Raw genomic sequence first — 16,126 nt, forward strand, 5'->3', positions numbered from 1 at the left:
GGAAAGGGAAAAAAAGGAAAATGTTTTTAAATAAATGTGCACCACGGACATAAAAACATAGTCTATTTTCCCTTTCAGTGGCAGCCATAGTAAACAAAGAAAATGGCCACCATGGAAGGAGGGACTACACATAGTCCCTTCTCCCCTTCCATGGCGGCCATTGACTCACATGTAAAAAAAAAGGTAAACAATAAAAATGGCCATCATGGAAAGGGAGAAGGGACTACGTTTCCTCCCATCTCCCTTTCCATGGCAGCCTGAAGAAACATGGAAGAAAGGCATGGACTGGCGTGAGGGATGCGACATGAGCGGGATTACCAGCAGGTAAGGCTCGGAAATGGACCAATAGTGACTTTATTTTTTGTGCCACGCTGGATTCTAATGACAAATAAACCGGCACGCTGATCCTACAGATCAATATACCCTAAGCCTTGTGTGCACTGCTGAATATTCTGAATATTTACAGTAACATTCTGCTGTGCTGGCAACCGTTTCTCCTATCCCCAAGACCGACAGAAATTATACACAGGCACTCACCACTAAGAGTCAAACTTTCAGGCAGGGCATAGATTTGCAAATGTCTCCAGTGTCTGAAGTCCTGGCAACTCCCCTGAACATCCTGTGGAAAGTGAAACTAGCAAGAGAAGAACAAGCCACCCCCTCCAGTGGGCAGGACTGTAAACCATGTGACATTTTCAGGTGTGTGTGTGTGTGTGTGTGTGTGTGTGTGTGTGTGTGTGTGTGTGTGGGTGTGGGTGTGTGTAGGTGTGGGTGTGTGGGTGTGTGTGTGTGTGTGTGTGGGGGGTGTGGGTGTGTAAAAGAGTTCATGTGTAAGCAGTTTCACCATGCTATATGCAAGCTTCTCACTACATGTATCAAGATTCTCAATATTTCATGTAAATCGTTCAACATTTAGTATATATATATTTCAGCACGTTGTGTATATGAGTCATTAGAATGTAGCGTGCACATCTCACTATATATTATACATTGGTTGCTTTGCAATGTATGCATTTCAATCTGCACTATTTTGCAGTTCAATATAAAATGGATGAATCTCAATATACTGCATATGCATTTCAATAGGTAGCACAATATACAGTATACGCATCTCACTGTACAATTAATAAATCTCATTGTACAGTGTATATGTTCAATATACACTGTGTGCATCTCAGGATACAGTGTATATATCTTGGTATATAATGTATGCATCTCAGTATACAGTGCATATATTTCAACATATAATGTATTCATCTCAAACTACCATATATACACCTCAGTACACAATGTAAGTACCTCTGTGTACATTGCATATGCATACATACTTCAATATATCATATATGAGTTTCACTATACAGTATATACCTCTGAGTTATGTTATGTTAATAAGATTTCTAGAGCACAAACGTTCGCCCAAGGGCATCTTGGCGTTGAGAGGGAGACCATACAATGAGATGACAGGAGGAGAGAAATAGAAGTAGGAGTGTCCTATTTAAAGAGATGAGTTTTTGTTGCCTTCCTGAAGGCAAGATGATTGGGCAGTTCTTTTATATACAATGGAAGTTCATTCCATGCAATTGCTGCAGCCACGAAAAGGCCCTGCCTCCTATGCGTACTCGACGGTAGACTGGTACAACAAGTAGGTCCGCTGTGGCAGAGCAGAGCTTGCGAGTCGGGACATAGCGTGTAAATTTAGCTTGCAAGAACTCTACTCCCAAATTGTGCACAAACCGGTGAACAATACACATGGCTTTAAACCTGATACGTTGTCTCACAGGTAGCCAGTAGAGGGGGCCTAGAATGGGAGAGATATGAGCTCCATACAGGGTGCCTGTGGCCATCCTTGCCGCCAGATTTTGTAGTCGATGTAATCTCTGTATCAGCCCCTGAGCCAGATAGAGAGAGTTACAGTAGTCTAGGCGTGATAGTATAAGGGCTGCAACCACCAGAGGGCGAAGCGGCTCAGGGATCAGCGGGAGTACTTTCTTCAGCATTCTGAACTGAAAGTGGGCTGCTTGGCATACAGAAGTGATCTGACTCTCCATAGAGAGCGATGCCGATATAGTTATACGTACGTTTTTCACCTTCCCAGTAGGAATGGGAAGATTACCAAAGAAGACAGGCCAGAAAGAAGACACCCAAAGTGAAGGATCACGGGGGCACCCTACCACCAACAACTCTGTCTTGTCTCTGTTCAACTTGAGCCAGTTGTTGTTCATCCACTTACCGACGGCTGACAGGCATCTTCTCAGGCACAAAGCCTCTCAGCCCGTTCCAGATCTAAACGTATCAGGATCTGAGTGTCGTCGGCATACGAATAACACCTGACGCCGAAGGAGTGGATGAGACAGACAAGTGCCAAGATATACATGTTAAAAAGGATCAGGGACAAGGATGAACCCTGCGGCTCTCCACAGCTTAGAGGGCAGGGGGTGGACAAAAATTCTGGTATAGAGAGGGTCTGAGTACGATTCGACAGGAACGATGTGAACCATGCGAGTACTTGGCCAGAAATGCCCATCTGGGCAAGACGGGATAACAGGATGGGGTGGTCGACAGTGTCTGAGTATACGATTAATGTATCTCATCGTACAGTGTGTCTATTTCAATATATAATGCAATGTATGTATCTCAGTGTACAGTGTGTATGTTTCAGTATCTAATGCCCGTATCTCAGTATACGAGATATACATCTCAGTATGTTATGCATACATTTCATTGTTCAGTATATACATTTATGAATCTTGAATTAGCTCCCAAACGGCCCCCCATACAAATGGAGGTACCACGAGCCCAGGCAGTCACAGAGGGGGAAGTGTGCTTATCCCATCACACTTGTGAAAAGCTTTGTCTTCTCGCCCAGCCCTCTGCAGTAGGGGGTCTACTTCTGAAAGCTCATTCATAACTTGTGAAGCGCGCGCCTGTTTACCTTTCCCGTCTCGTGTTTCGCCTTCCAGGGCACGGAACAGTAGTATCTCTGAACATGGAGTAGGCCTGTCATTGTCTTCTGTCCCACCCACCCGAAACAGGGAGGCCATTATTAATTCAGGCTCTGGTACACCCGCTCATAAGTACCCACCCTAGACTAGGCATTCCGAAGGTAGCGTCCTTTCAGCTACAACACCACCAACAGCACAGCGGGGCATGTAGACATCTGATGAATTCGCCTGAGGTGTACCAGAGCGACCTGTCATGCCTGGAGCCTGTCATGCCTAGGTGACACCATTCTTCCTTATAGAGGCCGGAATAGGTGAATCCCATGAACATACACGCCTCAGATCCCCAAAACATTACACTTCCTAGTCACAGGGGTCCAGGTACCGAGCTTCGCAAAACACAGCTATTGCAAAAGACTTCACTCGTAGCAGGGATCCCATCCTGTCCCGCGAGTTGTGAGTAGTGAATCCAGTGCTTGGTCATAGTTTTGCATTTGCATTTAAACCAGGACTTCAAGTACCAGAATGCAATATAAATAAACCATCATATTATATACTATCCTATCATATCAGGAGTGGGTATGCTACCCATACTTGGCATGGGAATCTTTGAGAGCGAGGGGCGGGCCACCTAAACACCCCATCACGTGCCGCTCTATGGTCCAGTGCTTAAGCACAATGCGCCCTAGACAATATATATGGGCCCCGATTTACAGAAGCTTTGCACCGGTACAGGTGCAAAATTGCACTGTATTTGCACTACGGCAAAGTTTGCCCTATTTCTAAAAATACTGGGACATATTAGAAAACCATTGCAGCATGACATGTGCAGTTTGGCATGGTATAAGGAACAGAGCAAAAATTACCCTAGTGCAAAAAAGATACATTTTCACTGCCTTTTTGCACCAGAGGAAACTTGGCCTGGTGCAAAAATGCATCGAAAATGTGTCTTTTTTGCCCGGTTTCTTATACCATGTCAAAATGCACTTGTCGTGGTGCAATGGTTTTCTAATATGTCCCGTTGTTATTAGAAATAGGGCAAACTTTGCCCTGGTGCTAATACCGTGCAACTTTCCACTTGCACCGGTGCTACGTTTCTGTCCCCTGTTTTACCAAATGGACAGACTGAAGGCCTCAGACAACAAGGCTCTTCACCAGCCGCCGTTCCCACCCTCTGACACAATCACAGCGAACAGGCACCCCCTTCTTATCAGGCCCCGCATCTCTGGACACACCTTGGCATACCTAGACAGCATAAAGCGTTACCCTGGATTCCCACCACAGCCCAGTGTCCGGCAACCCGGGTGCGGGCACAAAGCACTGCATCCACTCGGGCAATCTGCAGCGCCTCAGACGCTTACGGTGTTAATGGGTGCAGTTTAAATCCCTATTACATAACATTACAAGGCCCACTTTTTGCACATCTCGAAACCCACCTAGGATTGTAAACTGGATAGAGATGATAGAAAGTACACATGCACACCACTCTAAAGTAAGTCCACGTCCGTGCAATCCAGCTTCAGCCCAGCCAGAGAATTCCAAGGAGCTCATATCTTCAAATGTGTAATTTGGCAGCGTAGGCTGTTATGTGTTGACATACACGTAGGCAGCTCCCCACAACCAAATTTTGGTAAGTTGTATGGCGGCGAAGTGCAAAAGTGCAGGGCAAAAGACAGCGTGTTTACGCTGCCGTGCAAAGTGAGTAAACGCTGCCTGAGATGCTCATATGCTGGACAGCGTTTACTTTTAATTGTGAGCGCTGCTTGCCATGGTAATTTATTATGCACCTGTACACGTGTACGTCTCAAGGCGCAACAAAACAAAGGAGGGGTGAGGTTGAATGACCCTAATAGGCCTTGTACATTCAGATCGCGCAAGTTATTCATATCGCACAAGTTTTTCATAATCCTGTGTTTTTAATCAAACCTGTGTTTAACAGCGTGGCCTTGCTTCCAACACCTGCGCATTGCCACAGAGCTATCCTCCCTTCATTCCTATTCTACTCCTCCCTATTCTGTTAAATTAGTTTCACAGCACTTCGTGTTGACTATTTTCGAACCTGTTAACAGAATGTAACTATTTATTCCAAAGGCACGGAATGGTGAATTGTTTTTGCTTTTTGCTGACCAGTGAAAAATGCAGGAACTGCCTTGACCCCTTGGTGGGGATTTTCCTTTGTTTTTCCAGATGCACAAACCTGTTTTGGGGGCATACAGGGTCATATAAAGTATAATCCGCTGTAAAGAATGCAGTGCTTTTATTTAACGATGTTTTAAAAATAAAAACAATTATTATTAACCAATCGAAATTGGTACTCATTTTATCGACCTTGGAAGGATGAAAGATTCAGTCGACCTTGCAGAGATTCAAGCCTCTGACATGCATATCACTCAGCTCTCTGCAGTGAACGCTGAACACACTGAGCTGTCTTACTGTAACATATTACATCCACTAAAGGGCAATACAATGAATGCAAATCCTGCTTTCTTCGCTTTAGACGGGAGGTGATCGACCCCGAATCCGGCTTCGAGACCGGTGAGTGCACAGAGGAGCAGCTGAAGGCTATGAACGGGACACACCTCTGTGGGGCCATCTCAGACCCCCAGGGGCCCTTCCGGGAATGCCATGCCAAGGTGTCGCCCAGCATCTTCCAGGAGTGAGTATCTGTGAAGCCTGCAAGTGCGTGTGTGTATGTGTGTGTGTGGGTGGTGCACAGGATGGGGGAAGTGGGAGATCTGCAGGCAGGCTTGTGCCTTTGAAGGACTGGGAGGGCTGGGGCAGAGTCAAGTGAACGTCAGTACCACTCATCTACAGCATTGCATTGCATGGAGCAGGCCCTAGCGTTGGTTGCCGGTGGAGGTTACATATCCCAGGTAAGGAGAGCATCAGGTAAGCCTGGACCCGTAAGGGGGCATCACTAGGCCCAGAGAACACCACCTGGGAAGCCCCTTCCCATATAACATCACATGGCAGGAAGGTGACAGTAGGTTTGAGACTGAACACACCTCTAGTAAAAGCTAATGGACCACAAATGTTGTGCGCGTCACCCCTGTCGCCTTCTGCCAGCTTCTTCCTTGCACACTGCATATACCAGCGAGTTCAGGAAGGTGCACAGAAGGAGAACGACCAGAAGAAGTCTGGTTCTGCAGAAACATGTCAACCCCGAGGAAGTTGGCTCTACCCCAGAGGCGTACCTAGTGATAAACTAGCCTGTGTACCTAGTGATAAAGTCGCCTGGGAAATGGCCGCCAGCTGGCGCCCTTTCCCTAAAAATACACTTTAAAGAAAATCAGCACTTTCCCCAAATATTATACGACTGGGGTATATATAGCAAATTATACCTGGCTGTCCTAGAATATATGGGGGAAGGATTTTCGGTGTGCTGACTTTTCCCAGGTGACATTATCACATGGAAGCCCGAGAGAATGGCGTCATGCTCCTGAACTGTGTGGTTCCGCAGTGTGAAGTGGCGTGCAGATGCAGGTGCACGCGGTAAGTGGGATTTAAGGTCTGAGACATGGGTTAACTCCTTTTTCCGTTCCCCTCTTCCCAGGAACTGCGTGTATGACCTGTGCGCCCTGTTCAATGACACGGAGCTGAAGTGCCAAAGCTACGAGGCGTACGTGGAGGCCTGCCAGGAGGAGGCCGTGCCCCTCAGGGCCTGGAGGGGTGACACTGGCTGTGGTGAGAAACATTGCTCATGCTTCAGGGGTCGTCGGAGATGGCAGCAATATCCCTGAGGGGCTCGACACCCACACAACTCTGTGAATCTCATTTGTGCTGGAGCATCACAGCGTGGCCTCTAGTTTTAGGCTTTGTACATCAGTGTAAGGGAATAAGCCGCCATCATTTCTGGGCCCTTTTCCTCATAGCGTTTGCTGTTCCCGCCATTTTACAGGCCCGGGATTACGCCATGATTAATTAAAGCAAAACAAAGCATTATGACCCAATGTTTTTCAAAGGTGGTGATACTTTTATTACACACTGCTAATCTTTCTTGCAGTATCCAGCAGTGCTCTCATCACCTCATTGCCATTGTAATCCGGGTTGAATACATTAGCATCTTTCTGGCAAAAAGATGAATAGCTTTTCAGAGGATGTTCAGTGTTTCAGCTCCCTGCTGCCTGCATGTCCTGTGACAATCTGCAGCTATTAACCACCCGCTGCATTCCTTTATCGCTACAATCAATGCGCCCCACAGTTGGTTATCCCAGCTGTAGGCAGGGGGCCCCAAACATCATTTTGAAATGGGCCCTCACTAGTCCCAACACATCTTCAGATTAAGAAGAGCCCAGTAGTAAATTAATGTCTGTGCAGTCTGTGCTGGACTGTGTGATTGTATATGTCTCTACTTGTGTTTATATTTTCCATATCCCATTTCTACCTGTGCCACTCTCTCAGTATATGCATATGCCTGTGTTGATCAGTGAATACAGTGTTAGTGTACTTGTTCTATGCTATGCGTCCTTGTATTTTCTCAATCTGTGGCTGTACTTGTTTTTGTCGTGTGTGTGCGTGTGTGTGTGTGTGCGTGTGTGTGTGTGTGTGTGTGTGTGTCTTATGTTTCTGCCCCTTTCAGGTTATGATTTTCAGATTGTTTTCCACCTGTTACCTTTCAGTGTACATCTATCTGCTTGTCTCCCATGCATGTATACCAACATGTGTCATTCCAATCAAGACATTATTGCACAGACCCCTTTTCTCTTTGCATTCTGGTTCTTGTAGTTCTGCTTTTCCTATTTCATTATATGGCTAGGACTACAGGTCCCAAAAGGTTACAAAAAAAAGCATTTCCTGAAATATGTGAGCCTTTATGAGTGTGCCCTGAAGGTGTCAACCCTCATATCACAAGGTACTTTTGTTTTCGCTGGGACTCTTGTGTGAAACCTGAGTTGCTGCTGAGAGACAAAGTTTCCCTTTAGTAAACAGTGTCTATCGCTTTTCTTTAGGTCTGGTGTGCCCACCCCACAGCACCTACAAGCCTTGCATGTCAGCATGCCCGCCCACCTGTGCCAACCTGGCCGCCCCGTCCGAGTGCAGCGATCCGTGCGTGGAGGGCTGCGAGTGTGAGAAAGGATACGTGCTGAGCGGCCCGGACTGCGTACCCTTCAGCCAGTGCGGCGCGCTCTTCAATAGCAAGTATTACCCGGTATGTTTCCCAGCGTGGCACACCTTGTGCCGTGGCAACATTCAAGAATTGATGTTGGGAGCAAGCACTGGAATGCCCTACCTATAAATATCAAGAAAGAAACGTCTTTCCCACTCTTCAAAAAACTACTCAAAACATGGCTATTCAACCAGTTTTAGTTACTCCCGTGCTTAGCACATCCTTGGCTTACTCCCCCATCCACTGTATATTAATGTCTTCTTCTATGTATATAATGTGATCAATGTAGCCTGTATCCTCTGTCTAAACGATGTGTTCATTACTAAGATTGTATCCTCTGTCTAAACGATGTGTTCATTACTGAGATTGTATGTTTTCCCATGTCTGTAACTACACCGTGATACCTCAGGGTCTGGGCGTATAATAAATGTAATAAATAAAATAAATAAATAATAGTCACCCCTCTGCTGTAGGGCACTGCATCTGCTTGGCAACCACTCTGGTCTTCAAACTGTGGGTCTGCCCCCCTTATGGGGGCCCAAAGGGTGACCTGGGGGGCGTGGGGCTCTTTAAAAAGGGATTACAGTGGCTGCTTTTAGTTGAAAATATAATCATTTAATAGAAAATATAAGCAGCCATAGCTTTTGGGGAGACCCAGGACCAATATTTCACTCAATGGGGGGGGAGTCGTGGTATACAAGTTTGAATGCCACTGCATAGAGCCCAGAAAAGGGATGCGGGTCCGAAACCCTCCTTGGTATTTGGCACAGCCCTCAGCCTGCCCACCTCTCAAGATGGCACCTTATTCTCTGGGTGCTAATGCTGGAGGGGGTCAGTTATGCAGGTCCTCTAGTGTACCAGAGGTGAATATTAACATCACATTTCTACTTTGCGCTTCGCATCAGATTCCTCCTACTTCTAACTGCTGTAATAATAGGGACTGCTATTACCCATCACAGCGGTACTCAGAGTATCAAACTCTGAAGGATGAAATGCTGAGTTGGCCGATTTGATAGATTAGGACCAATGTCTGCAGGTGGCAGGAAGGGAGGGCTTAACACACTGCGCTATCCAGGGCTAAAGTCAAGGGTACAGGCGGGTGGGTGATGTCCACCCACTTTTTTCAGAGGGCAGACACCGACCCCCTAGGGATTCTAGAGGCTGTGTGTAAAATGAGAAACACATGGCAGTGTTTTTTGAACTAATGAATTTACACCATCCTCAGGACTCAAACTTTTGCTCTGAGGCAGAGCAGCATTTGGTGCCAGGAGTAGGCAAGGATCATGGGGAGGCCCTTCCATTATAAATTATAATTTGCGTTTTATTCAGTCTCTTTGCCCCCCACCTTCTCTTCCCGCATTGTGTCCCTCTTCACATGCCCCACTTCTGCCAGCTCCCTTGCTAGGACACCTTTACCTGTATTACCCACTTTGTTTGTCTCTCCTCAGATAAATGAAACCTTCTATGACACAGGCTGTACAAGTCGCTGCACTTGCACCAACACCGGGGTGGTGTCCTGTGCCCCAAACACGTGCGCGACGAATGAGGTCTGCACCGTCTACAACCTCGTCCTTGGCTGCTATAGAAGTAAGTGTAACCCAACCTCGCTCACCCTTGACCCTTCTCCCCAATGGAAATCCTGCTATCCCATTGACCAGTGAGCAAGAAAGCCATTGGAGAGAGATGCCACCCAACCTTAAACCAAATCATGCTGTTAACAAGGCTTTCCTGGACCAAAATCCATTCAAAACTGGGCCTTCTCGTCAGACAGGTGGTACTGTGTTCATTCGGTCTGTCCGTCTAGGGTGCCTGTTATTGGGTTGTTTCGGTTTCCTTCCTCTCAGATATGCGATTGGTTCTACTCAGCCCAGTTGGCTTTCTGTCATTAGCTTTTCTCTATAGTTTTCCTCCATGATCTCCGGTTATTGGTTTTCCTTTATCTCCTTTGCCTCCGTGGCCTTCTGGTATTGCGCCCACCACCTCCTTGGACACTTAATTTTGGTTTCCCGCCATCTCCTCTGGCATGTTATTGGATTCCCTCTGCCGCCTTGACCTTCTGTGATAGTCTCACTCACTTTCTTCCTCCAGGGCCTTTTGCTATTGGTGCCCCTATTCCTCTTTGACCTTCTGTGGTTGGTGTCCCTCTGCCCCTTGGCCTTATAGTATTGTTCCCCTTCTCCTCCTTAGCCTTCTGTCACTGGTTTCCCTCTGCCTCACGGCCAGATGTTACTGGTCCCCCTTTGTCAGTTGGCCTTCAGTCACTGGTTTCCCTCTGCCTCCACGGCCGGAAGTTATTGGTTCCCCTTTGTCACTTGGCCTTCTGCCGCTGGTTTCCCTCTGCCTCAACGGGCGGATGTTACTGTTCCTCCTTTGTCACTTGGCCTTCTGTTCTTGGTTTCCTTCTCCCTCCTTTGGCATGATACGTTCCCCTTCTCCTCCATAGCCTTCTGTCACTGGTTTCCCTCTTCCTCCACGGGCGGATGTTATTGGTTCCCCTTTGTCACTTGGCCTTCTGTCATTGGTTTCCCTCTGCCTCCACGGGCAGATGTTACTGGTTCCCCTTTGTCACTTGGCCTTCTGTCACTGGTTTTGCTCTGGCTCCACGGGCTGATGTTACTGGTCCTCCTTTGTCACTTGGCCTTCTGTCATTGGTTTCCCTCTGCCTCCACGGGCGGATGTTACTGGTTCCCCTTTGTCACTTGGCCTTCTGTCACTGGTTTTGCTCTGGCTCCACGGGCTGATGTTACTGGTTCTCCTTTGTCACTTGGCCTTCTGTCATTGGTTTCCCTCTGCCTTCACGGCAGGATGTTATTGCTTCCCCTTTGTCACTTGGCCTTCTGTCATTGGTTTCCCTCTGCCTCCACGGCAGGATGTTACTGGTCCTCCTTTGTCACTTGGCCTTCTGTCATTGGTTTCCCTCTGCCTCCACGGGCGGATGTTACTGGTTCCCCTTTGTCACTTGGCCTTCTGTCACTGGTTTTGCTCTGGCTCCACGGGCTGTTGTTACTGGTTCTCCTTTGTCACTTGGCCTTCTGTCATTGGTTTCCCTCTGCCTCCACGGCAGGATGTTATTGCTTCCCCTTTGTCACTTGGCCTTCTGTCATTGGTTTCCCTCTGCCTCCACGGCAGGATGTTATTGCTTCCCCTTTGTCACTTGGCTTTCAGTCACTGGTTTCCCTCTGCCTCCACGGCCGGGTGTTACTGGTTCCCCTTTGTCTCTTGACCTTCTGTCACTGGTTTTGCTCTGGCTCCACGGGCTATGTTACTGGTTCTCCTTTGACACTTGGCCATCTGTCATTGGTTTCCTTCTGCCTCCACGGCAGGATGTTATTGCTTCCCCTTTGTCACTTGGCCTTCTGTCATTGGTTTCCCTCTGCCTCCACGGCAGGATGTTACTGGTCCTCCTTTGTCACTTGGCCTTCTGTCATTGGTTTCCCTCTGCCTCCACGGCAGGATGTTATTGGTTCTCCTTTGTCACTTGGCCTTCTGTCATTGGTTTCCCTCTGCCTCCACGGGCGGATGTTACTGGTTTTCCTTTGTCACTTGGCCTTCTGTCACTGGTTTTGCTCTGGCTCCACGGGCTGATGTTACTGGTCCTCCTTTCTCACTTGGCCTTCTGTCATTGGTTTCCCTCTGCCTCCACGGGCAGATGTTACTGGTTCCCCTTTGTCACTTGGCCTTCTGTCACTGGTTTTGCTCTGGCTCCACGGGCTGATGTTACTGGTCCTCCTTTGTCACTTGGCCTTCTGTCATTGGTTTCCCTCTGCCTCCACGGCAGGATGTTATTGCTTCCCCTTTGTCACTTGGCCTTCTGTCACTGGTTTCCCTCTGCCTCCACGGCAGGATGTTATTGGTTCTCCTTTGTCACTTGGCCTTCCGTCATTGGTTTCCCTCTGCCTCCACGGCAGGATGTTATTGGTTCTCCTTTGTCACTTGGCCTTCTGTCATTGGTTTCCCTCTGCCTCCACGGCCGGATGTTATTGGTTCCTCTTTGTCACTTGGCCTTCTGTCATTGTTTTCCACTGTACTGCTTGGCCTTCTGTCATGGCCGCCCCACAGCCTATTCCCCTCACAACTGTTATTGGTATGTTTCTGCTTTTCTACAGCTTCCCCCTGCTTGACCAACCCCTGCTTGAATGGAGGGACGTGCCTGGAAACTCCGTCAGGAGCCTTTTCCTGTACATGTGACCAAGGATTCACTGGAGCCACGTGTGAGAATGATGTTGTTGACCCTTCACCAGAGCCATCACCGGGGCCCTCTCATGTCCCCCCTCCTGCACCCACAGGTAAGCCTTTTCCTCTGCTGTGGTTGTGGTTTTCCTGGGTGTTTTAAATCAGAAACTGGGTCGAAGTTCATCAAAATGGTTGAGAGAGCCATTAAGACACACAGGGTCATTTTCTAAAATATGGATCGTAAAACCAAAGCGCCCAGATGCCCTAGGGTTAGGCGCGCTTTACAAATGCCAAAATAAATAAATAAATAAAATGGAAGGCATAAGCCATTCACGCTTTGCTTCTGTGATCAGGGCTATCTGCGTGCCATTCAGAGGCAGAGTTGGTGCACGGAACACCATATGGCACATGGTTTCCATCCAGCATGTACTTCCAAAAGTACAAATATGCCGATCCATAAAGGATAAATGTTGAACTAAAGCTGTTCCAAAGATGTCACAAAATATTCAAAATCATCGACCTACAAGTCCCACAATGCCTTAGTATGTTGGTTGAGCACAGTCTATGATCCTTAGCTGTACGTTGAGGGATGAGACATAATCATAGGACTACATTTCCTAGACTGCTTCATGAGATGAGCATAGACATGAGGTACTGACCCAGAATGGAGAAGTTAGGCATTAAGCCCAGAGCTGCATGCCCCAAATATATAAAACCTGAAACAGACACAGGACCGCAATCCCCATAATGCACTAACAAAAATGAAATGGCCTACAGCCTATGCAAGACCGCAAGGGACTGAATGGTGCCTCAACATTGACTATGCCGGCGAGGGTTGAGGAGAGTTGTAGTCCAATGCTTTTTTTCATATCGCGTCAGGCGGCCACCTGTTCTAGAGGGTTTAGAGAAATGTATTTTACATTATGAGCTGGTTGCCCCATTTGTGAATGTAGTACAAAATAACACAACAATCTTTTTTTGATGGAATTTAGATGTTGAAGCTTTTTATCCCCTAATCCTTGCTTTGCGGTATGATCATTCGACCCTATGTGGCCCAACGTAAATTGAACCCATAAACAATGCAATTTCACCCTGATGAAGCCGGTAATCCACCGAAACTTGTGTCAAGGAAAACCGATCATATGTGTACAACAGGAGTATGAAGTACTTGTGCAGCAGCAAGGACTATCCAAGATAATATATGTGCACGTGTTTGAATTTATTTACTTGTACAACAACTGCTTGACCAAAAGTCTTCAAGAAAAAGTCTACTGTGTCATTTTGTTCTGTATTCACAAATGTATCTACCAGCGCAAGATTGAAATCACAATCTTTTTTCTCGTTCGTAATCCTTTACAACCCTTGGAAGGGAGGTTGTGTGTGTTCTCTGCAGTGCTTCAGCCCACTAAAGAATGTAGACATTGGGATCACTAGTGTAGAGGCCTTTTTTAATGGACTGCCCCAGTCTTTCTTCCACAGATCTTTGGAGACACTAATCAGAGTGGCATTCAAAGAGTTGTGGCAACAATGTGCACCAGGCTGTAGTAATTCCAATCCCCAGATCAGTGGTCTGCATCTGCAACCTTTCGCTCTCCAGGTGTTAATGACTACAACTCCCATCAGCCCCAACCAGCATAGTTGTTTTTCCACTTATGGAGATACTTTTTTATTTTGGCTACTCCAACTTCCCCTGCCTTTTGTGGATTATAGACCAGGTGTGGGAAAATGTAGAATCCACACTCCCTGATTAATGACAGATGGAACCACCAACCTCACTAAGGAATCCGCCAGTATCTGGTCATTGCATCCAATGCCATTCCATCGAAATGTTTCCATCTAAAAAATGCCCATCGAATGCATATTTTTTGTGGGTAAAGGGTTAATTTTTCTTCAGGTGCATTTTAAAGGGTAAAAAACGTTTGGTGGGGGGGTGTTGCATATTTTGTAGATGGAATAAATTGATGCAAGTGCATGTCGATGCAAGGAATTCGATGCAATGACCGTAAACCGAATCCACCCAGTGCTGGAATCCACAGACGGCATTAGGAGTGAAATCTGTTGAGGTCTGCGTGCCCTGGAGTACATTTGGGTCTGGAATGTGAATACAAGTACCAGAAGTCATTACAGGTGTGTGGAACTCAGAATCTCATGTGTTCTCCTTGCAGATAACCTGATGGTCATCCTGATTGGCGTGCTGGTACCAATCGCGGTCATTCTCATCGCTATCATTGGGGTCTGCGTGTACAGGCGGCGAGTCAGGTACTATCTCCGTACATGTAATGAAGGGGAACACGGGCCTGGGTATGTGTGACACAGGAAGGGCTCTGATTGTGGGAAAGGAAGAGGGCAGTGTGTAGAAAACATGAGTCTGTGTGTGTCGCTGCTTGGGGGCCTGTATGTGTGCGACAAGCTGCAGTCCATGGGCCTGATATGCAAAGTGCCGTAGGTGCATTTTGCAGATCACACGCAAATTGCACATGCATGGTGATTCACAAAGATTCTCATATGATATGATATGACATTTGTCATACCATACATACCGGGCTCAGTTTGCGCCATGAGCAAATGGAACTTTTGTTAAAATAAACAGCAAATCACCAGGCCTGAATGCTATTGAAGTTCAACTTATCATGGGAAGGCGAAGAACACAGCAGGTTGGGACAGGGGCAGATTAGTACAGGAGCAAGTGCCTTGCTATTATTTGGTGAGCAAGGATTCACCACCTGTATTTGCAGGTGTGTCCCTCATTTGCATGGCCTGCCCATTGCCACTCCTCCAGACACACCCATTTTGCATATGCAGCAACCATCTGTGTGCGCTGATCTCTTCACATGCATAGTTCTATGTACTAACTCGCAATGACATTGCAAGCCGCATAGCCGACTGAGTCTAACCCGGCTTTTCGGGTTATCTCCAGCTCCACGCACATCCGTTGGACTGTCCTTCCAGAACATCCCTCCAGCCACCACTGGTGGCTCCGGATGTCTACTCCTAAGGAACGTGACCTCAAGTTACGCACACCTACGTAATCTGCTCACTGAGCAACCTTCCAAATACAAATTGCCTTGAAAATTATGCAAGAGGGTCGAAACACGTGTCGGCTAAATCAATAACTATAGATTGCACAGACTCAACCATTAATTGTTTAATTACTATTGGAGAGCTCATGCTCCAGACTAAGCACAACACCCAGCGCATGTCCTAAGGGTTTCACATCCCAGATTCCCAAAAACGAACTCCCAAATGCCCCGATTGTTTAAGAAGCGGGCAAAATTTATGTCAGCCGCAGTTTGATCATTTTTCTGGATGCGAATACCTTTGCGGCTGTAAAAATGTTTTGTGATTGGCCGGACATGCGCGTCACAGGCAGTCTGTGTGAGACACGGCTGGACGTCCATCTGTGTTACTGACTGGCATCCATTTTGTACCATGTGGAAGAATATGTGTTTGACAGGAGAGGTACATGTCTTCACTTCTGGAGACGCTTGCGCATAAAACGCCCTCCTCACGTTGTGGAAGCTCACACAGGTGCCTTGCTCCAAGCTACGATTCTCCAGAGACACAGTTTTCTGCATCCGCCTCTCTCCTCCCAAAAGCCTTCATACCTTTCCAGGTCAAGCGGGGCACGTGATGTTCAAGTCCTAAAAATAAGCGTGGGCCTCTGACATACGCGATGGGAAGTGAAGTCACAGGAAGTGAACAGGTCTAATGTGAAATATGCACATTTATTTCAATTTGTCATTCTCAAAGGAAGAAATCGCACAAGACAAATAAGCAGTTGCCTTTAACAAACCAAGAGAACGGATGTTCCTATAGCATTGCTGACTAGCTATAAAATTGATCAAAAACACACAGAGGGGCAGCGTTTGCCCTCTGAAAAAAATGTCTGGAGACTGCCCGCCCATGT

General features: G+C 47.1%; 1 protein-coding gene across 1 annotated transcript in view; it reads left to right on the forward strand.

Moving 5' to 3' along the window:
- The window catches only part of LOC138457973 (IgGFc-binding protein-like), a 344,303-nt gene that overhangs the window by 318,575 nt on the left and 9,602 nt on the right, over nucleotides 1–16,126 (forward strand). Inside the window, exons 93-98 of the mRNA XM_069607205.1 lie at nucleotides 5,437–5,595; nucleotides 6,493–6,623; nucleotides 7,889–8,088; nucleotides 9,495–9,633; nucleotides 12,153–12,332; nucleotides 14,385–14,478. Of these exons, the coding sequence (XP_069463306.1) occupies nucleotides 5,437–5,595; nucleotides 6,493–6,623; nucleotides 7,889–8,088; nucleotides 9,495–9,633; nucleotides 12,153–12,332; nucleotides 14,385–14,478 (903 nt within the window). The remainder of the gene's footprint in view (nucleotides 1–5,436; nucleotides 5,596–6,492; nucleotides 6,624–7,888; nucleotides 8,089–9,494; nucleotides 9,634–12,152; nucleotides 12,333–14,384; nucleotides 14,479–16,126) is intronic.

The sequence above is a fragment of the Ambystoma mexicanum genome, chromosome 1p (genome assembly GCF_040938575.1).
Source record: "Ambystoma mexicanum isolate Mex_15411 chromosome 1p, UKY_AmexF1_1, whole genome shotgun sequence".
NCBI classification, from domain to species: Eukaryota; Metazoa; Chordata; class Amphibia; order Caudata; family Ambystomatidae; genus Ambystoma; species Ambystoma mexicanum.